Below are 24,981 nucleotides of genomic sequence, written 5' to 3'. Positions count from 1 at the left end.
TCTCTTGACATGAGTGTTTCTCAACCTTGGCCACTTTAAGATGGGTGGACTTCAACTCCCAGAATTCCCCAGCCAAGGTTGAGAACAGCAATAGCACTTAGACTTATATACCGCTTCACGTTGCTTTACAGCCCTCTCTGAGCCGTTTACAGAGTCAGCCTATTGCCCTCAACAATCTGGGTCCTCATTTTACCCACCTTGGAAAGATGGAAGGCTGAGTCAATCTTGAGTCAATCAGGATCGAACTGCTGGCAATCGGCAGAGTTACCCTGCAATACTGCATTCTAACTACTGCGCACCATGGAAGGAAGGAAGGAAGGAAGGAAGGAAGGAAGGAAGGAAGGAAGGAAGGAAGGAAGGAAGGAAGGAAGGAAGGAAAAGGGATAGCCCTTCTATACCGCTTCACAGTGCTTTACAGCCCTCTCTAAGCAGTTTAGAGAGTCATGTTGCCCCCAACAATCTGGGTCATTTTACCCACCTCAGAAGGATGGAAGGCTGAGTCAACCTTGAAACACTACTTCACATATAAAAATCCTTCCAAACTGAAAATCTTTGCAATTCTGTCTTTGACTGGCATGTTACACTGATCACTTCTCTACCAGTCAATTAAAAAAAACAACCCCTAGCAATCTTTTTCCTATGCAGTAGGATTTTGTCCTTCATATTTCCACTTCTCATTCAAGTCTTCAGGTTAAGGTTTCCTAGTCTGCCCCTCCTCACAAGATCCCAAGGACATATAAGGTCTCCACAGACTATGCCTGTGATGGTGAGCCTATGGCATGCGTGCCAGAAGTGGCACGCAGAGCCATCTCACCGGGCATGCGAGGCGTCGCCCGTTGCTCTTCCGGTTTCCGATGCGCAGCTAGCATGCATGCACCGGGAAGATGATCTTCCGGTTTCCAGCGCATGACTGCGCCCCGGCCAGCTGGTCTTCGCAAATACATGCATGTCAAAAACCAGAAGACCAGGTGGCCGGTGCATATGTGCGAGCCCTTGCTGTGCTCTTCCGGTTTCTGGCATACGCATATGCACGCATGCCCCCGTTTCAGCACTTGGTGCCGAAAAAGTTCACTAACACTGGACTATGCATAAATATATCAATAAACTTTTTTCTCCTCTCCTTTCCAAAATGATCTAAAAACAAGTTGTGCACAAGATCTTTAGGTCTTTTGGTAATGGACAGGTTCCGTTCTAGAACCTGTATCTTCAGGAGGGGGTCTCCGCAGGTCCTTACCTGCAAGCTGCCCCTGTTCCCACATTGCTGCCAATCAGGGTGGCGGATTTCCTCAAGCTCAGGCAATTCTCCTCCTGGCTCCGGGGCACCGAGCTGGCCCGGGTGGAGACCAGCAAGCGCTCGTGGTGGTCTTCACTGCGGCTCCGTCTCAGGCGGTTGGCCGGCTGTTCCCTCTTGGATCGGCACAGCTTGCTGATGAGACTCTGGGATACCACTTCATCAAAGCGCTGCCGGTGTTTCCTGGGGATGAAGATCCTGGGAACATGAGAGCAGACCCGGGTTAGGGAAGGGGCAGGGGGTTAACAGATTAACAGAGTTGGAAGGGACCTTGGAGGTCATCTAATCCAACCCCCCACTCAAGCAGGAGACCCTACACCATCTCTGACAAATGGCACTCCAATCTCTTCTTGAAAGCCTCCAGTGATGAAGCTCTCACAGTTTCTGAAGGCAACGTCTGTCCCATTGCTTGATTGTTCTCCCTGTCAGAAATTTTCTCCTTATTTCCAAGTTGAATCTCTCCTTGATCAGTTTCCATCCATTCTTCCTTGTCTGGCCTTCGGATGCTTTGGAAAACAGCTTGACCCCCTCCTCTCTGTGGCAGTCCCTCAAATATTGGAAGACTGCTGGTCCTTCTCTTCACTAGACTAGCCATGCCCAGTTCCTGCAACCGTTCATCGTATGTTTTAGCCTCCGGTCCCCTAATCACCTTGGTTGCTCTTCTCTGCACTCTTTCCAGAGTCTCAACATCTTGGCTGCTGCTGTCACAAAGGCACATAACCCAAAGCAGAGAAGCTCGGAAGCCTGAGAAGAACGTATGAAGAATGGTTACAGGAATTGGGTAAGTCTAGTTTAATGAAAAGAAGAGCTAGGGGGGACTATTCCAACATTTGAGGTGCTTCTACAAAGATGGTGGGGGGTTCAAACTATTTTCCAAAGGACCAAAAGGCAAGACGAGAAGCAATGGATGGAAACTAATCAAGGAGAGAAACAACCTGGAACGAAAAAGAAATTTCCTAATGGTGAGAACAATCAATCAGTGGAACGGCTTGCCTTCAGGAGTTTTGGGTACTCCATCACTGGAGGTTTTCAAAAAGAGACTGGACAACTATTTGTCTGAAATAATATAGGACCATGAAGGCACAAGTCATCGCCCCAGTTCAGCTATACTGCACATGCACGCGCCAGCTGGTCTTCGGGTCTCTGCTGTGCATACATGGGGGGTGAAGCGCACAGAGGGGGGGGCGTGCACGCATGCATGCAGGAGCAGAGTGCATGCGGGGAGCCTCAAGTGTATGTGCATGGGCGGGGTGCATGTGGGGGATTCACACATGTGGGGTGGCTGGGGGCATGCATGGGGAGCACGCGCATTGCATTTTGGGGGTTCAGGCGCACACGCGCATTTGCGCGCACACTTTGGGCATTCAGTTGAGAAAAAGTTAGCTATCACTGATATAGGATCTTCTGCTCGAGCAGCAGATTGGACTAGAAGACCTCTGAGGTCCCTTCCAACTCTATTGTTCTATGTTCTACTGTATGTCCTTTCTTCTCCTGGACATCAGCAGTGTCCAGCCTGCAGGAGCACTGCCTGCATGCTGATCTGGCCACCGGATGGATGTGTCCCTCAAGGCTAGCAAAGGGAGGTAAGAGGAGCTAGTTGCTGGCACAGAGATGGGGCAACAATCTTGAGCCTTGGGTTGTTTTCAATATCAAACAGGAAGCAAAGAGAGTTTGTGTGTCGGCCCACGTGGGGGACATTGTAGTTTGCAAGACGGCTGCAGAATGTGGCTGAACTCCCAGATGGTTGGGGAGGGGGTTGTTTCATTACAGCCTGACAGCAAAGTCAGCTCCAGGGCCCCTCCTCCATCCCATCCCTGAAGGCATCATTGTTGATTTTGCTGCACGGGGTGTTGAAGCCCAGCCCAGCCCTTCCATCTATGCAGAACAGCTGAGCAAATGGCGTGGCTTTCTTCCTGCTTCTTCAGGGTTGGGGTGGGGATGTTCAGAGCATCCATCACTCACAGCCCTGGCAGGTCAGCGAAGCCTTTTAATGTCTGGTCTCCAAGAGACGCTCTCAAGGGAAACTGAGCCCAAGTCATAGAGATGACAGAATGGGACAACTCGCCACAGTCAACTCACCCAGGGGTGGGCTTCAAAAATTTTAGCAAGGGGTTCTCTGCCTGGTTGCTGGGTGGGCGTAGCCTCCTTGGCCTCCTGCACCACAGTGGAGAGGGCATTTTTGCCCTCCCCAGGCTCTGGAGGCTTTCCTTGAGCCTCTGGGAGGGCAAAAACAGCCTTCCCAGACTCCAGAGGCCCTCTGGAGGCCAGAAACAGGCCAGAAACCTTTCCAAATTTCTGGTAGGCCCATTTTTTGCCCTCCCCAAGCCTCCGTGCACTCACCTGCATCCAAATCAGGCCGCATGGGGACTCCTGGGAGGGGTGGGGTAGGCAGGGCCAGCCAGGAATGGGATTTGGGGGGGGGGTCTCCAAACTGCACAGAATCTTAGCTAGAGGTTCTCCCGAACCCCTGCGAATCCCCAGCAGACCACTCCTGAACTCACCATGGCCAATTCACCACGGGCCATTTCAACTATTCAATTTAATTATTAAAAAAAATAATTTTTAAAAATGTTTTATTTTTCGTCATTTACATTTCGTTTTGTCCCTCTTTTCTTTCATGATTCTATTCCACGATTTCTTCAATATTAGTGTAATTCTTATTCCACAGTGGCTTGGCTCTGAGAAGTTAGCTGCAGCACCCCATTCTCCCCGCACACACCCCAGGTATGCCCTCGCAAGCTTTAAAGCAGAGGTCTTCAAACTTGGCAGCTTTAAGACTTGAAGTCCACAAGTCTTAAAGCTGCCAAGTTTGAAGACCTCTGCTTTAAAGAGTCATGCTGCTTCCCCAGCACCTCTAGCTATTGACTAAGACCTGCCCACTAAAACCCAGCCAAGGGCTTAGCTTAGCTTGTTGTGAAAATCACCTCAAGTCATAAGATGGTTTCTCTGGCTACGTAGACATAGCAATTATGTTAGGTTAACCTGGGTTTAGTGTGATGCATGTTGTTATTAGGTCATTGGATAATGCACACAACTGAGAGCATTAAGCCACAACATTTTATATTTCAATACCTCAATAGGCTTGCTGTTAAAACCCCAGGGACCCCTTCTCTGGAATTTAAGACTTGCCCTTTCTTTGCCACCCTTCCGCCCCCTTGCCAAACCTCCAATGCTCAGAGGGCTTCTGAGCATATTTGCTGGCAGGACTAATTACCTTAAAAGACATAGATCTGCACTGGCTCCTTTACAACTTCCACGTGCACCCACAGCCTCCCTGCAGGCTGAATACTCCCACACCCACCCACATGCTTGTCAGAGACTGTATCCCCCCATAAAGATTTCCTCATGAGAAAATTTCCCCTGCGGCTTCAGAACCAATGTTGCAAAAAAAAAAAAAATGCTGCAAAACCAGAAGAAGGATGGGGCCCAGATCATCACAGGGGTACAGGGGTGGGGTAATGCTCTGGGGTCAACCCAGGCATTATGTGGAGATAATGCATCGGCATTATCCCTCTTCTGCCACTTTCTGAAAATAGAACATGGAATAATAGAGTCGGAAGGGACCTTGGAGGTCTTCTAGTCCAACTCTCTGCTTGAACAGGAGACACAATTACACAATTACACAATTCCAGACAAGTGGTTGTCCAATCTCTTCTTGAAAACTTCCAGTGATGGAGGACCCACGATTTCTGGAGGCCAGCTGTTCCGCTGGTTAATTGTCCTCACTGTTAGGAAATTTCTCCTTAGTTCCAGGTTGCTTCTCTCCTTGATTAGTTTCCAACCATTGTTTCTTGTCCTGCCCTCTGGTGCTTTGAAGAATAATTTGGCCCTTTCTTCTTTGTGGCAACCCCTCAAATACTGGAACACTGCTATCATGTCACCCCTGGTCCTTCTTTTCTCTAGACCAGACATACCAAATCCTGCAACTGTTCTTCATATGTTTTAGTCTCCAGCCCTCTACTGAACAAGGAGAGATTCAGCCTGGAAATAAGGAGAAATTTTCTGACAGTGAGAGCAATCAACGAATGGAACAGAAGTTGCCTTTAGAAGTTATGGGAGCTTCATCACTGGAAGCTTTCAAGAAGAGACTGGACTGCCATCTGTCAGAAATTGTGTAGGGCAGGGGTGAGTTCTACTTACCTTTATTACCAGTTTGCAACGGGATCGCAACGGGATCGCTTGCATTGCTCTCACGCGCACCGAGATCACCAATGATGTCATCTGGGGTGGTGGGCGGGGCCTCCCGCCAGGGGTGGGTTCTAAATTTTTTTACTACCGGTTCTGTGGGCGTGGCTTATTTTATGGGCGTGGCTTGATGGTCATGTGACAATTCTTTAGGATTTAGCAGAGGTCCTGGTCTACCAGGCTTTTAACTGCTTGCAGAGCTGCACCGATCTACCCATTTATTTTTTGCAGGCACTGATCTACTCATGTATTTTTGCAGGCACCGGTCTACTCATTTGTTTTCTTTTAACACTGATCAGCTGTAGGGCGGCCCTTTGAAGCCCCGCGGCAAGAGTTCAAACAGTTTTTTTCCCTCTAGCCATCAGCTGGGACTCAGGAGGCAGCAATAGATTGGGGGTGGGGTCAAATAAAAGGTAAGAATAACGCAGGAGGTGGGGGGGACGGGGGGAGCAGAACCGGTTCGTTGACGTCATATTATCACCGCTACCGGCTCAGGAGAACCAGGCCAAACTTGGAGGAACCCACCACTGCCTCCTGCCAGTTTTACTACAGGTTCTTGCGAACCGGTCCGAACCGGGGTCAACCCACCACTGGTGTAGGGTCTCCTGCTTGGGCAGGGGTTGGACTAGATGACCTACAAGGTCCCTTCCAACTCTGTTAAATCTGTTATATCATTCTTGTTGCTCTTTTCTGCAACAAATCTTGCCTTTCACTCTGCATTGCCACCCATTCCACATTTCCCACGTCCAGCTGAATATTTATTACCCTGCACATGATTAAAATATCTGCCAGCCTCTGAAGCTCCCTGATGAAGCACTCGGCCTAGCCTACTTTATGAGCCGGCTGTAAAGACACCAGGATCCAATAATCCCCTTAAGGATCCCTTTGAACACTCTGAGATGTAAGAGGGGTTGGGGAAAATGCTTGGCCTACACAATACATCCGTTTCCTTCGGCAAAGAGGGCAGCCCGATTTTACCTGCTGCTGCACTGATCAAAAAATTGAGGGAAGGAAGGAAGAAAGTCCTTGGCAGAAGAGAAAGGACTTTTGTATTTTTAGCATGATCTCCTCATGCTTCTCTGAAGAAGAACGGCTCCACGGGGAGGACAGTGCAAAACTGCCTTTCTTCAGTGCAAGGGTGGGGTATACACACACACACACACACACACACACACACACACACACACACACAGTATATATATATACACACACACATTGGGGTGGGCTTCAAAAATTTTAGCAAGGGGTTTTCTGCCCAGTTGCTGGGTGGGCGTGGCTTTGTCGGCCTCCTGCACCATGGTGGGAGAGGCGTTTTTGCCCTCCCCTGGCTCCGGAGGCTTTTCTCAAGCCTCCGGGAAGGCGAAAACAGCATCCCCAGGCTCTGGAGGCCCTCTGGAGGCTGGAAATGGTCTTCCAGCCTTCCCGAACATCTGGTAGGCCCATTTTTCGCCCTCCTTAAGCATCCGCGCATACCCTACACTTACCTGCATCCAAAACGGGCCGCGTGGAGACTCCGGGGAGGGGAGGGGTGGGGTGAGTGGGGCGGGGCCAGCTAGGAGTGGGATTTGGGGGTTCTCCAAACTGCACAGAATCTTAGCTAGAGATTCTCCCGAACCCCTGCAAACCCCCAGCAGCCCATCCCTATATATATATATATATATATGTATATGTATATATATATATATTTGGTATAGATATTGAGTATACCATATTCTCAATATGTATATGGTATCTATAGAAGCAAGTGGATTTCTGAAACTGACCTTGCACCAGGCCCCCTAAAGCAGTGTTGGTGGCCTCTCTGACACCTCCAACCACCCCTCAGCTCACTCCAGTAGGAAGGAAGCCCCACTCTCCCCATATCCCTCTCACATTCAAGTACCTGCAAGCTTTCTCTGCCACTCGGAAGGAGAACGTACCTTCCTCCAACTGAGGATTGGAGCGGGTCACACAAGACATTTCTGTTCCATAGGCAGTATTTGCTTTTAGTGACATGATGACGAGCTTTCCCGAATTAGAATACACAATACTAGAATAATAGAGCTGGAAGGGGCCTTGGAGGTCTTCTAGTCCAACCCCCTGCTCAAGCAGGAAAGCCTAGACCAGCGGTCACCAATCAGTGGTCCACGGACCACCGATGATCCACAAGAAAATTTTGGTGGTCCGCAGAAAAATTATTTGCATTTTTATATTGCACTATTTATCTTTTTTAAAAAATCATATTACTGGTCCACGGGATTTAAAATTATGAATGTAGTGGTCCCTGAGGTCCAAAAGGTTGGTGACCCTTGCCCTCAACCATTTCAGACAAATGTTTGTCCATTCTCTCCTTCAAAAAGTTGTGGAATACCCATAACTACTGAAGGCAAGTCATTCATTCCACCGATTAATTGTTCTAACTCTCAGGAAATGTCTCCCTGGTTCTAGGTTGGGTCTCTACCTTCCTTGCAAAGGATGTTCTTGGGACATTCTTCGGACAACTCCCAATTCTTGGATTCAAATGCCATCCTCTTATAATAGGAAGAAATGTGATTTCTGTTCCAGAATAGCGAGTTGTGCTCGGGTAGCTTTAAGTACTGTATCCATCGATCGGCAGGATTTTACTCTTGAGCTGAGCCAGTAGAAAAGCTGCCCCACTGGACCATTTTTGTTTTGGCTGCACTTCCTTCTCCCTGTCCTGCTGTGCTAAGAGAACGGAGACATCCATCCTTTTTGCTCACTTAAATGGACGAAGGTCCTGTTTTGGAAGAGTGCTGAATGAACCTCCAACTCTGCAGCAGAATCCCAGAATTGGGAAGGGACCATCCAATCCAACCCCTGCTCAGCGCAAGAATCCAAATTAAAATACCCTGGACTGGATGCTATGTTGTTTCTGCTTCAACACCTCCAGGGAAAAAGCAATACCCACCACTGGCTCCCATGTCACATTCTCCTATTATTAGGATTTTTTTTTTTCAAAAATTCAAATAGTCTGCTTTTTTGTAATTGATATTCATTCCATTTCTGGCACTGTGGAATGAAAAAAAAAACCAGTTTTTGACTTTGTAGGTGACCTCCTTTCAGGATTTCAGATTCCTCCTCAGTCTTCTCCTCTAATGAAAAGGAGGACCAGGAGAGACATGATAGCAGTGTTCCAATATTTGAGGGGCTGCCACAAAGAAGAAGGGAGTCAAGCTATTCTCCAAAGCACCAAAAGGCAAGACAAGAAACAATGGATGGAAACTAACCAAGGAGAGAAGCAACCTAGAATTAAGGAGAAAATTCCTAACGGTTAGGGCAATCAACCAAAGGAATAACTTGCCTTCAGACATTGTGGGAGCTCCATCACTGGAGGCTTTCAGAAAGAGACTGGACAACCATTTGTCTGAAATGGTATAGGGTCTCCTGCTGGAGCAGGGGATTGGACTAGAAGACCTCTGAGGTCCCTCCCAACTCTATTGTTCTATGTTCAGACCAAGCTCCTTCAACCTCTCTTCAACATTTCTCTCCAATTTTATGTGATAATAATGATGAGCATTTTCTGATTTTTGAGCCACCTGTTGTCATGCCACCAGCCCACATTTAACTCACTTGCTAATCAGCATGTGCTCCCTCAAATGTTTTGATGAAGGCATATTATGTCTATCAGCATTCCCATAATCTATTAGATAAGTTAGCCAAGCAGAAAATGAAGTAAAGTTAGTCTATTCTCATCAAATCTATGCTGATATAGTGACTTTCGCATTGTTTATATACCGATCTCTTCATGAGCTGTTCTAGAATTTTCCTGGTGTCAGATTCCCTGGACTATAACTCCTCAGATATCCCCCCCCCCCTCTTTTGGAGATAAAGATATAATTTATTGTCTACTCATTAGATACTTCACAATTCTCCAGAACCGTTAAAGATAATTCATTAAAATTCATGGCAGACTATGAGCAAAGTACTTTAGGATGCAATTTATCTGGTCCTGGACATTCAAACTAAATATATCTTTAATGATTATGTTTTCACAATCTCAGGTTTCAGTTCTGCCTCTACTTTCTGCCCTTCATAATTTCTTGGGTTTTTTTTGCTTTTATTGGTGAAGCAACTAACTGAATCAAAATAGGAGATGAGTTACCTGTTGGCGTTTTGCCATCTCCACTGAACAGCTGCCATACTGATTCCTTAAGATTTTTTTCCCTTGTAGTTTAAGCATATCTAAAGAAGCCCTTTGTATTCCTTCCAACTTTAACAGGCTCTTGGAAAGAAATTAGGGGAAAGTACCTTAGCTGTCTTTCAGTAAGGCTGATAACTGTCGGAAAACTGCATCAGACCAGATTTAAGTATGTCTAGTCTAACAAAGAGAAGGATTAGGGGTGACATGATAGCAGCCTTCCAATATTTGAAGGGTTGTCACAGAGAAGAGGGGGTCAACCTATTCTCCAAAGCAGGGGTCTCCAAACTTGGCAACTTTAAGCCTGGAGGACTTCAACTCCCAGCTGGCTGGGGGATTCTGGGAATTGAAGTCCTCCAGGCTTAAAGTAGCCAAGGTTGGAGACCAGGAGCAGGTTTCAAAACCCATCGCTACCGTTTTGCTTGTGGGCGCGCACACACACATGCGCAGAAGCATCTGGGCGGGTGGGCGGAGCCTTCTACCCTGTTGGAGACCCCTGCTCCAAAGCACCTGAGGGGAGGACAAGAAGCAATGTGAGGAAGCTCGTTAAAGAAAGATCCAAGCTGGAATTAAGGAGAAATTTCCTGACAGTGAGAACAATTAATCAGTGGAACAGCTTGCCTCCAAGTTGTAGGTGCTCCATCACTGGAGGCTTTCAGAAAGAGACTGGACAACCATTTGTCTGAAATGATATAGGCCCTATATTATAGGGTCTTCTGCTCCAGCAGGGGGTTGGACTAGAAGACCTCTGAGGTCCCTTCCAACCCTATTATAGCAATAGCAATAGCACTTAGACTGATATACTGCTTTACAGTGCTTTACAGCCCTCTCTAAGCAGATTACAGAGTCAGCCTCTTGGCCCCAACAATCTGGGTCCTCATTTTACCCCCCCTTGGAAGGATGAAAGGCTGAGTCAACGTTGAGCTGGTGAGGATCGAACTACTGAAAGTTGGAAGAATTAGCCTGCAATACTGCATTCTAGCTACTGTACCAACATGGAAGGAAGGAAGGAAGGAAGGAAGGAAGGAAGGAAGGAAGGAAGGAAGGAAGGAAGGAAGGAAGGAAGGAAGGAAGGAAGGGCCATAGCAATAGCACCACTTCACAGTGTTTTACAGCCCTCTCTAAGCAGTTTACAGAGTCAGCCTCTTGCCCCCAACAATCTGGGTCCTCATTTTACCCACCTTGGATGTGTGGAAGGCTGAGTCAACCTTGAGCCGGTAAAAATCAAACTGCCAAACTGCAGGCAGCCGGCAGGCAGCAGAAGTAGCCTGCAGTACTGCACTCTAACCACTGCGCCACCACGGCTCATTATTCTGTTATTCGATTGGGTGGGGGAGCCAGTAAATAAATGTAAATTTGAAATGGGTGGGATCCAACCAGAAGATGCGAGCCCCACCCCCCGAAAATCCCCCCAGTGGATTCAATTAGAGATGCTGCAGTTGGGCAGCGACTCTGGATGTTGGTGATTATCCATACTAAGCCTCCTGTTTTTCCCAGTCACACATACATGTTTTATGCTTCCCTGCGCATACATACATAGATAGTATGTGGACATGATGATGGGGGTAGAAACTTCCAGAAGGTATCTCTGTGTGCTTCTTCTGCCTTGTTAGTTTTCAGATCTTCTTGAAGTTTTGTTTTGTTTTTTTGTAGCCCCCACAAGTTTCTTTCGACCAACCTCATTTCAATCATGGAATGATTGAAACTGGACTTTTTAGTCCTGGTAGTCCTTGACTTATGACTTTAATGGAGCCCAGAATTTCTGTTGCTAATTGAAAGCGTTTGTTAAGTGAGTTTTGCTCCAGTTTATGACCTTTCTTGCCACCGTTGTTAAGTGAATCACTGCAGTTCTTCAGTTAGTCACATGGTTGTTAAGTGAATCCGACTTCCCCCTTGACTTTGCTTGTCAGAAGGTCGCAAAAAGGGATCACATGACCCCGGGACACTGCAACCGTTATAAATATGAATCAGTTGCCAAATTTTAAACACATGGCCACGGGGTTGCGACGATGGTTGTAAGTGTGAAAAACAGTCATAAGTCACTTTTTTCAATGCCATTGTAACTTTGAACGGTCACTAAACAGTTACTGTGGTAAGTAGAGGACTACCTGTATCTCCTTGTTTAGGAATTCCCAACCATCTTGAGTTCCTTTTCTTGTTAGCTTCTGCTGCCAGAAGGGAATTTACCTATCGCTTCTCTTGAATTTACTGAAACCTGCTTCTTTTTTAAGCCCAAGATTTATGCAGTAGGTGCTAGAGCAGTGATGGCTAACCTTTTTGCCATTGCGTGCCAAAAGCTGGGGGACCGCAGGGGGGTTGAGCATGTGCATGCCCACAGCCATAATTCTATGCGCCCCACCCATGTGCGTGCAACCCCTGCGCTCTCCCGCTTTTGGCGTGTGCATGCCCACGATGACATGGTGGGGCCCAGTATGCCCCTTTTTTTGCTCTCCCCAGGCTCCAGAACCTTTCTAGGAGCCTGGGGAGGGGAAAAATGGCCTTCCCCACCCCCCTGGAGGCCCTCCGGAGGCCGGAAACGGCCCATTTCCCTACTTCCAGTGGGCCCAGGAGGCCTGAAAATCAGCTGGCCACTGCGCGCATGCACACCAGAGCTGAGCTCACGTGCCCACCGATATGGCTCCACGTGCCACCTGTGGCACACATGCCATAGGTTCGCCATCATGGTGCTAGAGTTATTTTCCTGGGGGGGGCAAGTAGCACCTCCCAATCATTTCCAGATCCAGGGCCCCTCCTTTAAAGGTTGCTAAGGCTTTTTTCCCAAGCAGGATGGGGTGTGTGTGAGAGAGCTGGAAGCTGTTTAGCCTGGCATTGGGGGTGGGTGGGTGGGTGGGAGGGTACTTGTGTTCTTGTCTTGGTCTTTATGGATTGTTGTGGCCGCCTAGAATCATTATTTGAGATGGGGGCTAAATCAATCTGTAAATAAATAAATCTCCAATCCCAGTTGCAATCTCCTGCCTGGCTTAATCCCATCTGTGCGCACCGCCAGCTGCCAGCTGCTTCCACTGCCATCCTCCCTTGTGCTTGGGTTGAAGGCCAAGCAGAGCTGGAGGGAAAATTGCAGGGGGGGGGGGTCTCAATTCTCTGCCAGTCAGGGTAACCCTCCCTATGGACAGGCAGCAGCTCAGCCCCAGTGCTCTCCCTAAAAGCGCAGCCTGGAAGCGGGAGAGGGCGGGAGGGACCGCGGTGCACCTCTTGGGAACTAGAGGTGTGTGTGTGTGTGTGTGTGTGCGTGTGCGTGTGCGTGTGTGTGCAAGGTGCAGTCAAAAAAGTCAAGATGGCCCCCAGAGGGTATACTTTTTTTATTTGTTGCATGCATGGGTGCCCCTAAAAAGAATACTCCCCTTTCCATTCTCAGTAATTCTCTATAAATTGGCCAATTGGCATTTGTCTTTCCAAAGGCTGATTGTGCATGGGAAGCATGAAAGAGAGAGAGAGAGAGAGAGAGGGAGAGGGAGAAGGGGGAGGGAAAGAAAGAGAGAGGGAAGGAGAGAGAGAAAGAGAAAGAGAGAGGGAAAGAGAGAGAGGGTGGGAGGTAAAGAGAGAGAGAGAGGGAGGGAGAGATGGGGAAAGAGAAAGAGAGAGGGAGAGAAAGAGAGAGAGAGGGAAAGAGAAAGAGAGAAGGAAAGAGAGAGAGAAGGCGAGGGAAAGAAAGAGCGGGGGAGGGAAAGAGAAGGGGAGGGAAAGAGAGAGGGAGGGAGGGAAAGAGAGAGAGAGAGAGCGGGAGAGAGGGGGGAAAGAGAAGGAAAGAGAGAGAAGGGGAGGGAAAGAAAGAGAGGGAGGGAGGGAAAGAGAGAGAAGGGGAGGGAAAGAAAGAGGGAGGGAAAGAGGTAGGGAAAAGGGGGAGGGAAAGAGAGAGACGGAGAGAGAGAAGGGGGACAGACAGAAAGAAAGAGAGAGAGAGAGAGGCTTCTAATATTCCTCTCAACGTCCCCCCTGGCCCCCTTAACAGGGCTCCTTGCTGGGGAAATCAAGCTGTCCCAGGGACGTGGGGGCTCTGCCTACTCCGGGTCTGCCGAGATGAAGCATCTGACTGACCTGGGCCCCCATCAGCCAGCCAGATATTAACCCTATGGCAGAAGCTGCCCCACCAGTCTGATTTCCCCTTCTGCCTCACTGGTTCTTGGATCTCGTAAGATTTCTCTGCTCTTGCAGCATTTAGACTAGAGAGAAACGCATTTCAAATCCAGACGTAGGGGATGACCAGACTAAGCCTGAGGGAGGGGTCAAACGCATCATCCATCTTGAGTCCTTTTGCACCTACAAGAAATTTAAGTCCAGCCCACCTTGAATTCCGTTGACTCTTATCTATCGCCAATTTGCTAGTAATTCAAATCCCTGTAGAGAGAGCTTAAGCTTGCAATAAATCTTTATACTAATTTGAACTGCCCGGATTTTCTGATTTCCCTGGGGCTCAACACCAGAGGAGGGGAGGGGCACAAGGGCCAGCTGTTTCAGAAGGTATAAATCGCCCCAGTTAATGCTTAACATGCTGTCAGCTAGTGTCAGGCCCTAAGAACTGAAAAAGACAAGTGGAGTTACTTCTGAGCAGTTTATGTCTTGCTCCTCTTACAGACAGAATCTTGCCAGATTAAAGGAACTATCTGCATCACTATAGCTATACTCTAGGAATCCTGTTTTAACCCGCTTCCTCCTGACTATGCCCTCTGGAAAGCGGCCTCTCCCTCCTGGGAATCCAGACTGGATTCCTACATTCCATCGCAGCTAGCGTGTTGTGAGAATCCAATCCCTGCCAAGGGTCAGCTTTGACCCCAAATGGTACCAGGGCAATTTTGAATCAAGCTACCTTACCCAGTTGGTAAAAGGAAAGAGCAAATCCCCATCCAGGTCAGTGGTGGGTTTCAAAAACTATTACTACCGGTTCTGTGGGTGTGGCTTGGCGGGCATAGCATGGCATAGCATGGCTTGGTAGGCGTGGCAGGGGAAGGATACTGTAAAATATCCATTCCCACCCCACTCCATGGGAAGGTTACCCCATTCCCTTCCGATCAGCTGGGACTCGGGAGGCAGAGAACAAATGGGGGCGGGGCCAGTCAGAGGTGGTATTTACCGGTTCTCCGAACTACTCAAAATTTCCGCTACCAGTTCTCCAGAACTGGTCAGAACCTGCTGAAACCCACGTCTGATCTAGGTCCTTCTCAGGCTGATCAAGGAAAGACTTCTTTCCCTGCCCCATGAAGGGGCCCACAGGCACCCCAGCCCCATCTGCTCTGCCAGAAGGCCGAGCCCCCTCTGGCCTCAGTAAGAGGGTCCTGGCAGGTTTAATGCTGGACAAGTTAAGGAAGGCCCATTGGTGGATTTCTGGGTGTGGTGAGTGGCCTAGAGGTGGAGCTCTCGCCTCACAATCAGGAGGCTGTGAGTTCAATAGGTAACTAGGTAGAAGCAGATATTTCTGGCTCTGGGCATGATGAGAATATATCTGCTGAATGTAACTCCACATTGGCGAACAGAAAGGCCAGTAATCACTCAGCTCCATTCAGTTGCCCAGACTCCACCCCGCAAGGGATTATGGCAGTGGTGAAATCCGAATTTTTTTTACTACCAGTTCTGTGGGCGTGGTATGGCTTGGTGGGTGTGGCTTGGTGGGCAAGGCAGGGGAAGGATACTGCAAAATCTCCATTCCCACCCCACTCTGGGGCCAGCCAGAGGTGGTATTTGCCAGTTCTCTGAACTACTCAAAACTTCCGCTACCGGTTCTCCAAAACCTGTCAGGACCTGCTGGATTTCACCCCTGGATTATGGGGTCATTAAAAGATGATGATGATTGGTGGATTTGTGGGTGGCAGAGAAAGAGCCTGCCAATGGCTTTCCCTGGTTGAGTTGGGACTGAGATTGGGGAAGGGGAAGGAGGTGAGTTCTGACAGACGGCTTGACCTGGGTTTGGCCATCTGTCACCACTGGATCTGTAGGGTGGAGGGGCTTCCTGCTTCTCTCGCTTTATCAGAAAGACACCCTTCCCCCAAAATGGATCACAGATTAAATCATTTTCCCTCTGTCTCTCACTTGACCTTCCTATCACTTTCTCTCCCGCTTGGTGGCTTCCACACATCCTTCACTCGTTCTCACTCACTCTTTCGTTCTTTCTCTCTCTCTCATTTGCTGTCCGTCTCAAAGCAGCAACCCACTTTTCCTAAGCCCCCCCCCCCCACTCCCCCTGTCCCTGAAACCTGTCCTTCCTATTGCGCCTGTTTCCACAACAGCAATCAGAAGCTGCAGCACGGGTCATTTTGCACCGGGAGAAACACGGGGGAATTCTCATTCCTGCAGTGGCCTATAAATAGCACACTTTTGATTTCTGTTATTGAAGAGATGAGAAAGAGGGGACATTGGTCCAGGGAGCCTCCCTTTGGGAAGGTTAAACCCACTGCACTCACCGGGCCTGGGAAGTGTAGGGGTGTGCCTGGCACAGGACCCATAAGCCTGGGCACAACTTTGATCATCCTGTCATAACTACCATCTTGTTCCCTTTGGGCACCCAATGTGTGGACACACCTCTAGGATGTCAAACAAGACGGGAAGAAACAGAGGAAGACTTCACATTCTTAACATATTAAGATATGTGAATATGTTCTTAAAGTAATAACATATTATTCTGCTATTCTGTTCTGTTAGTCTGTTATTCATACACCTAGAATACTGCATCCAGTTTTGGTCACCACACTATAAAAAAGATATTGAAACTCTAGAAAGAGTACAGAGAAGAGCAACCAGGATGATGAGGGGACTGGAGGCTCAAACATACAATGAACGGTTGCAGGAACCGGGCAGGGCTAGTTGGGACGGGAGGAAGCCTTGTTCAGATGGAGGACAAGGTTCTGCAATTCTCTGTCTCATATTTATTTCTCTTTTTATTTATTTTATTTCTCTCTATCAGGGAGACTGATGTTGCATTAACAGAGGGATACAATCAAGATCAAGGGAGGAACTAATACCACTCTATAAAGCCTTAGTAAGACCACACTTAGAGTACTGCATCCAGTTTTGGTCACCACACTATAAAAAAGATGTCGATACTCTAGAAAGAGTGCAGAGAAGAGCAACCAGGATGATGAGGGGACTGGAGGCTAAAACATACGATGAACGGTTGCAGGAATTGGCATGACTAGTCTTGTGAAGAGAAGGACCAGGGGAGACATGATAGCAGTGTGCCAATATTTGAGGGGCTGCTACAGAGAGGAGGGGGGTCAAGGTATATTCCAAAGCACCTGAAGGCCAGACAAGGAATAATGGGTGGAAACTGAACAAGGAGAGATTCAACCTGGAAATAAGGAGAAATTTTCTGACAGTGAGAACAATCAACCCATGGAACAGAAGTTGCCTTCGGAAGTTGTGGGAGCTTCATCATTGTAAGCTTTCAAGAAGAGACTGGACTGCCATCTGTCAGAAATGGTGTAGGGTCTCCTGCTTGGGCGGGGGGTTGGACTAGATGACCTAAAAGGTCCCTTCCAACTCTGTTAATCTGAATCTATCTAAGATGATCAAAGGTCTGGAAGCTAAAACATACAATGAACGGTTGCAGGAACTGGGCATGGCTGGTCTAGTGAAGGGAAGGACCAGGGGAGACAGGATAGCATCTTCCAATATTTGAGGGGCTGCCACAGAGAGGAGGAAGAGGGTCAAGCTATTTTCCAAAATACCTGAAGGCCAGACAAGGAATCATGGATGGAAACTGATCAAGGAGAGATTCAACCTGGAAACAAGGAGAAATTTTCTGATGGTGAGAGCAATCAACCCATGGAACAGAAGTTGCCTTCAGAAGTTGTGGGAGCTTCATCACTGGAGGCTTTCAAGAAGAGATTGGACTGCCATTTGTCAGAAATGGTGTAGGGTCTCCTGCTTGGGCAGGGGGAGTTGGACTAGTAGACCTACAAGGTCCCTTCCAACTGTGTTAATCTGTAATCTATAATATTCCTCAAAAGAGCAAGTCCAGTGATGGCTAGTATAATCTAGTGCTGCCAGGCACTAGGGCAGATGGGTTAGGCCATTGACTTTATTAAACAGGTTATACACAACCCGAGCCCTAGATTCTCATTTACTCACACAAAAACAAACACACACACACACAAACCAGAAAAAGCAGGGCCACGCTCTGAACTTCTCCACCTCTCTACAAGCCTCTCTCTCTTTCCCACCCATGGCTACCTTTTTCAATGTAAAAACATTTCAGAACAGGAAAGCCCAGTGTTAATACAACACACTGCACGTACACATTTAATATATTAGCTGTGGGGAAGGAGCTAATATATTAAATGAGTCCCTGATTTTGCAAGCCTTCATGGAGTATCCCCTGCACTACCTCCTCTCTAACTAGACCAGGGATTTGAGCATAAGTGTGGCTATTCAATATGCTGGAAATGCACTGAGGGGCTTGTGCACGCACTCGGCTTTGCTCAGGTACACATCTTCATTAGCAGACAATCCCAGGTTTTTCAGAAGTTGGTTCAGTTTAAGGCCATCTTAAGTTCAATGAAAAGAAGGACTAGGGGTGACATGATAGAAGCCTTCTGGTATTTGAGGGGCTGCCACTGTTTTCCAAGGCACCAGAAGGCAAGACAAGAAGCAACGGATGGAAACCAATCAAGGAGAAAAGCAACCTAGAACTAAGGCGAAACTTTTAAGAAGAAATTGGACAGCCATTTCTCTGAAATAGTATAGGGCCCTCATGGCGAACCTAGGGCATGCGTGCCACAGGTGGCACGGGGAGCCATATCTGTGGGCACGTGAGCATTGCCCTAGCTCATCATGCGCGCGCTGGCTAGCTGATTTTCGGGTCTTCTGGGCCCACCGGAAGTCAGAAAACGGGCTGTTTCCGGCCTCCGGAGGGCCTCTGGAGGGGTGGGGAAGGCTGTTTTTGCCCTCCCCAGGCTCCTAGAAAGTCTCTGGAGCCTGGGGAGGGCAAAAAACAGGCCTACCATGCCCACCATGCCATAAGCAAGGGAAGCACGGGCGGGGGGGGGGGTTGTGCGCACATGCAGGGGGGGTGGGGTGCATTGAATTATGGGTGTGGACACGCATACGAGCAATCCCCTCTTCACTCCCCCACTTTTGGCACGCGACGGCAAAAAGGTTAGCCATCACTGGTACGTGTGTCAGAGGTGGCACATAGAGCCCTCTCTGTGGGCACGCATGAAAAATAGCCCGAAAAACTGTCTGAAAATGGCCCGAAAAACAGCCGAAAACGGCCCGGAAAATGGCCTGAAAATGCCCAAAAATGCCCAAAAAATAGACATGCGTGTGCCAGCTAGCTGGTCTTTGGGTTTTTAGTGTGCACACATGCACATGTGTTCCAGTTTGGGCACTCGGTCCTGAAAAGGTTCGCCATCCCTGGTATAGGGTCTTCTGCTTGAGCAGGGGGCTGGACTAGAACAGGGGTCTTCAACCCCCCAAGCCACGATCTGATACTGGTCCATGGCCTGTTAGGAACCAGACCGCACAAGTCATGGGCGAACTAGCAAAGTTTCATCTGCACACACGAGGGATCTAGGTTGCATGTGAAACCATCACCCCCTCCCCATAGAAAAATTGTGTTCCACGAAACCGATCCCTGGTGCCAGAAAGGTTGGGGACCAAGGTTCCTAACTTCCAAGGTTCCTTCCCTGCTATTCTGTTAAACTACAGTCTGAGGTGAGAGTCAAGGCAGAGGGGTGAGAACAGGGAAGGCTGAATACTCCTCCTGCGTTAGGCAGAAGGCCAGTCACTCACCCCTCAGCCCACAGGGCAAGGCAATGGCAAACCGCTCCTGAAGGATGCTCCCAAGAAACTTTTCCACGTAGTTGCCAAGAATCAAGACTGATTTAAAGGAATACAGACCAAGTTTGGAGATGGTCTTTTCCATTGAAAAATAACTAACTAAATCACCTTTTCCCTTAAGGCTCTTTCTGCCAGCCAGTACTTTTCCTTGACTTCCCTGCCCTGCCAAGATACTCCAAAAAAAAAAATACCAACCGCTTAGGAAAGTGAACATTATCCTTCTCTCAAAAGGAAATGCTTCAAATGACCAAATGATCCCTTTGTTTACTTACTGGGGCTCAGGCATCACTCTGATCAAAAACACTTTGGAGCAGATTGCATCCCTCAGTCAGATAATAAAGATAAAAGACACTTTAATTAATAATACCGAACCACACAGCAATTAGTCACCCTCCTTGCGGGCACCGCTTCTGCCCAAATCGCTCCCAAATCGCTCGGTGTTCACCGTCCCTCTTAACCAATTTCTGGAAAAAACATGGGGGCTGAGCTCCCCTCCAAAGCCAGAGAGAGGAGGGGAGCTTTGGGGGCTCCAGCCCCCAGGGGGTCTTGGGCACACAGGAAGGGATGGGGTGGTTAGATGCTAAGTTCTTGCCTGATCCTGACTTAAAAGCAGTTCATCAACTCCCACACAGATGGATGGACCCTTTTATTATTTGGCAGAGTCACAGTAAGACTTTCTGTTGACATCCAGCATCCGAGCTCAATTAGAGACAGGGAGCAGAGAGAGAAAGGCGGCTGCTTGCATTTCTCACAAGGTAAAAATAAACACCAGGCTGTTTCTTTCTAGGGCAGGGAGCCCCCCAACCCGCCAGAAGCAATTCACTATTTCAGACCAGCTGAATTGCAATCTGGTTGAAAGGTTACGCCACCCCTTCCCTCCTCTCTCAAAAGGAGAAGGCTGGGCTGGCATCAGGAAAGGTGTCTAACCAACCAGCCTCTAACACACTTTGGAGAAAATGTTGGCACGCCAGTTGGAAGGAAGTCAGCATGGAGAGGAAAATATCGCTCCAGGAAAACTTTCCAAACATAACCCACTAGGAAAGAACGTAAGAAAAGATGAATTGTGGTTAGCTTGATTTTAAAAAAAAAATATAGAATGGATGCAGAAATGATGATATAAGAAAGTAGGATGCCAAGCATCTCCGGAGCTGGATTTAAAAGCAGGTTGATCGACTCCACCAGCGCTTTCTTGCCAGTTGCTGTGAGTATGAGTGCCAGATCAAAGGGAACTGAGGCCATCACTGTTGACACTGTTCTATTCTAACCAAGTTACACTGAGAAGATGTTTTAAAGGGCTATAACCACCATCCCAATCTTACTGGCTCTGGGTGAGGGAAGCTGCAGTCCAACGTATCTGGAAGGCTTCTACCTGACATCACCTGGAGCAATGAGATTTTTCTAAGAGTCGGAGAAATGGAAATCTGAAGACCTTCTACTCCATGGGCAAAAGATGGACAAGGAAATATCCCCACCTGCCATATTCAATTTAATAGTGAGTGGAACAGAGTTTAAAGCCAGAGCTGGTTGGCCTGCTCTTCATAGGGCACCAGCGTTTTCTCCTTCAAAGACCAGCAACCCATGAGGATGGGCACACCTGCACAACCATCTCTTCCGTGTCACTCTACACTTGTGCGCAATCACTTTATCCAGGACCATGTTTTCACAGCATCCTGGAATCTCAGGCTGCCCTTCCCCAGACTGATGTTGTAGAGCCCCTCCTAAACTGGAGATGCAAAGACTGAACCTACATTTCTTCTGAGCACAGAAGGAGGCAATGGCTCCCCTCTGTGAAATTTCCTGCCCCATCCCCCTTTCCTGGCTCATCCCCTCCGTACAGGACTTTCAAAGAACTCTAAAGTCACAGCTGGTCAAGAAAGCATTTGAGGACAAGGGAGGGTCTTTGAGGCTCTTTCAGCTTGGTTGTTTTTCTTGCAGATGTTTCATTACTCAAAACTAGGTAACATCGTGCACTGATGATATTACCTAACTCGGCTAATGAAAGGCCTGCAAGAAAACAGCCAAACTCAGGGAGCACCAAGGAGCCCTCATTTCAACCCCGAGCTACAAATATTCTCCTTAGGGTCTGTTATTAAATTGTTAGGATGCGGTTGCTTGAGATAAAAGTCTCTGAGAACTGAGAGTCATTGAAAATTTCACTGCATCATAAACCAATTAATTAATAAAATAAATAACTGCTTCCCCAAAATCATAATTCATAAATCATACGACGCAGCCGTAAAATGTAAGCACTGGAAGGGACTACAGAGACCATCACGAAAAGTTCTCTGTAACAATCCTATTTGTGTGCAGTACAATTTGGCTTTAAAACAAGGGACACCGTAAAGTTGTCTGTGAGTTCAGCGAGAAGAGAGAGGCTAATAAATTATTGTTATTATTATTATGGTTTTCCACACAATCAGCCAGGTGTTTAGACTGGACCTGGCATTTTTATCCACCTATCGAGTCCTTTAAACTTTGCATGCTGCCTGACTCTCAATGATTCTGGGTGGCTAATATAAATAGAAACCCGGTAAGATTAATATTTTGATATTGGACTAGTTAAATCAGTGGATGATTAGGCAGGGTTTTGCACTTCGCAGAAACCTACCATGAAATGAAATGTGGCTTATTTCACGGACATGGACAAGGCATTGTTACGAAAGACTGGAAAAGATTTGCATTGTTGACCTACACAACCACAGAGTGGGGCCCTATCTTTTAAGACACACTCCTGGCAAAGGGTAGCCCAAAAGCGTAAAAGTTTTCCAGCCGTTTGTATGCAGCAGAGTATGCGTAGCAACCTCTTTTTCGTTCTATAAACAGAGGAAAAATTAAAAACCTACATATTCAATACATTCAAGTTCAACCTGTTTCTTTTTTCCACACTTTCTCAAAGAAAGAAAAAGTTTTGGGGGGGAGGTGTGAAGGGAACGGAGTGTAAGTGCCAACACACTCTGAAAATCCCAAATCGGTGCAAAATACTATTAACATTCTTTTTCCAAACTGCAGGAAAAGCCAAGGTGGAGAAAGAAAGGGGAGCCCTAACTTTTCCACTTCTCTCCCAAAGACCCCAAATTCCAAAAGGGTCGACCTCAGGCATCTCTATCACTTGAGGGTCCAAGCTGACCCAGCACCTTCTGCCATCTCCTGCTTGACCTTGGAACCCCTTGAGCCAGGTTTCTCACTCTCCCCTCCTGGATCAAATTGCAGCAGAAATAAAAGTCTAAAAAAATCCATTTCTTGCCACTGTTTAACCTCCTCTCTCTCACCAGCGCTGGGTTCCCATCCACAAAAACTGCTTCGGGCTCCGGAAGATGCTCAGAAGCAGCGAAATTCAGTTGTCCAGGCAGGAACCCAAACCCCATTTCCCAGGGACCCTTCACTCAAGAAAGGATGGCTTTGTTACTTACCCAAGGCAGCTCATTTTTCTCTCTCGTTGCTCAGTCCCCACATCCTTGAAGGGAAGAGTCAAATTGGGCACTTTCCCAAGGTCTGCAAAGCGTATGGCACAGATTGGGGGGGGACTGGGGGGAGGGATGGAAGTGGCCAGCCAAAGGGCCAAAGACACGTGCTCACTCCCCCCCCCCCTTCTCACCACCAAAAAGGACGAAGAAAATGTCAGCAAATTAAAAACCAGAAATTCTTAATTCTGGGTAAGTGGGTCGAAATCTACCGGAGCTCTCCCAAGGCAAAAGGAGGGGAGGAACGGGAAACAAGGAAAGAAGGATAACGATTAGAGAGTCAACTAATTTAGCTCTGGGAACAGAGGCGGGGAGGGAGAGGAAGGATGTGTTTATCCAGCAAAGGGGAATTTCATAAGTGCCACATCCAGGGTAGTCCCAAGCACGGCAGCCAAGAAAAGTGTTGCAAGAAAAAATTCTCCTCCTCTGGTGCCAGAAGAGAAGTGGCCACCGTGCAACAGCCTGTCCAGAAGGACAGCAGAAGGGTCCTACCCCCACCCCCACCCCCAAAAAAGCAGCAGCAAGGAGTAACCATCCAGTCAGGCATCTGCAGAAGCTCCTCGGCTTTCTGAAGGATTTCGGTGCTGCATTGCTGGGTACCAAAAATGCACAAGCTGCCAAGGCTGTGCGCTAAGGGAGGCAGAACCTGATTAACGCTCAGCCTCCTATGCATGTACACTCTGAGACTGATACAGACACTCCCCCTCCCCTTTCCTCCCTCCCTCCCTCCCTCCCACCACAGAAGCAGCAGGGACGTGTCCCAGTTCTTCGGCACAGAAAGCGGGCATGACAGCAAGGTTGCAAAGCAGCTTCAGAGTCGATCAAAGGGGGAAGACAGATGCAAATATTCAGATAGACAGCCTGGCAGACAGACAGATGCAACAGCTCCAAAGGAGCAATGCTACAAACCATGCCCCATTTCACAGAAGGAAGGAAAGACATGGTCTGATGCCAAGGTTGGTTAAAAGCTTGAAACTGGGAAAATGTTGCGTTGCGAGGATGTTTCACTTGCTGGCACAGGTCAAAGTTAAAGTCAATCAGTCAGAATAGAGCTGGAAAGGACCTTGGATGTCTTCTAGTCCAACCCCATGCTCAAGTAGGAGACCCTATACAATCTGAGACAAGTGTCTGTCCAATCACCTCCAGTGATGGAAGCACTCACAACTTCTGAAGGCAACTTCTGTTCCACTGGTTAATTGTCCTCACTGTTAGGAAGTTTCTCCTTATTTCCAGGTTGCTTCTTTCCTTGATTAGTTTCCATCCATTGTTTCTTGTCTTGCCTTCTGGTGCTTTTGGAAAATAGGTTGACCCCCCTCTAATTTGTGGCTGGCCCCCAAATATTGTAACGCTGCTATCATGTCACCCCTAGTCCTTCTTTTCTCTAGATTAGCCATACCCAGTTCCTGCAACCCTTCTTCATATGTTTTAGTCTCCAGGCCTTTGATTGTCTTAGTTGCTCTTCTCTGAACTTTTTCCAAAGTCTCAACATCTTTTTTGTAATGTGACCAAAACTGGATGCAGTATTCCTGGGGTGGTCTTACTAAGGTTTTATAGAGTTTATTATGTAAATAGGTTTGCTTGGCGGGAAGTTTGAATTAACTGACTATCAGCTGATTGGCTGACCACCACAGCTGCAAGGTATATAAAGGGAGCTGGCTCCCTGGGTCAGTTGCTGGGTTCTCACCATATAATAAAGAGCTGTTTTCATTCACTACTCTGGCTTGCTGCGTCCTCATTCACCCAACTTAACATTGGCGACGAAGGTGGGATTTTGAGGCCAGAAGCTAAGAAGAGAGCTGAGGCCACACTTGAGAGAAAAGAGCTGAGGCCAAGTTCAGAGAGAGAGCCGGAGTCTGAATCCTGAATCCAGCCAGGCGAGCGAGTGGAGCCCAGGAGAATCCCGAAACGATGTCTGCCTACACCCCACCAGCGCCTTTCAACCCCAAGGAGGAGAAGTGGGGATCCTACATGTCCCGGTTCGAGTGTTTCATGGTGGCAAACGACCTGCAAGGGCTACCGGATGTTCGGAAGAAGGCCCTGTTCCTGAGCCACTGCGGACCATGGGTATTCGACACAGCCGAAGCCTTGTCGGAGCCAAATTCAGTCCACAACGTTTC

General features: G+C 48.0%; 1 protein-coding gene across 1 annotated transcript in view; it reads right to left on the bottom strand.

The window, feature by feature from the left end:
- Positions 1 to 24,981, bottom strand: part of GRID2IP (Grid2 interacting protein) — a 108,825-nt gene that overhangs the window by 50,057 nt on the left and 33,787 nt on the right. Inside the window, 1 exon segment of the mRNA XM_070955144.1 lies at positions 1,235 to 1,489. Within this exon segment, the coding sequence (XP_070811245.1) occupies positions 1,235 to 1,489 (255 nt within the window).

Source organism: Pituophis catenifer, unplaced genomic scaffold (assembly GCF_029215685.1).
Source record: "Pituophis catenifer annectens isolate HBS135680 unplaced genomic scaffold, rPitCat1.0.hap2 SCAF_16, whole genome shotgun sequence".
NCBI lineage: Eukaryota > Metazoa > Chordata > Lepidosauria > Squamata > Colubridae > Pituophis > Pituophis catenifer.
Note: the sequence above shows the minus strand (reverse complement) of the source record. Positions and strands in the feature narration are given on the sequence as shown.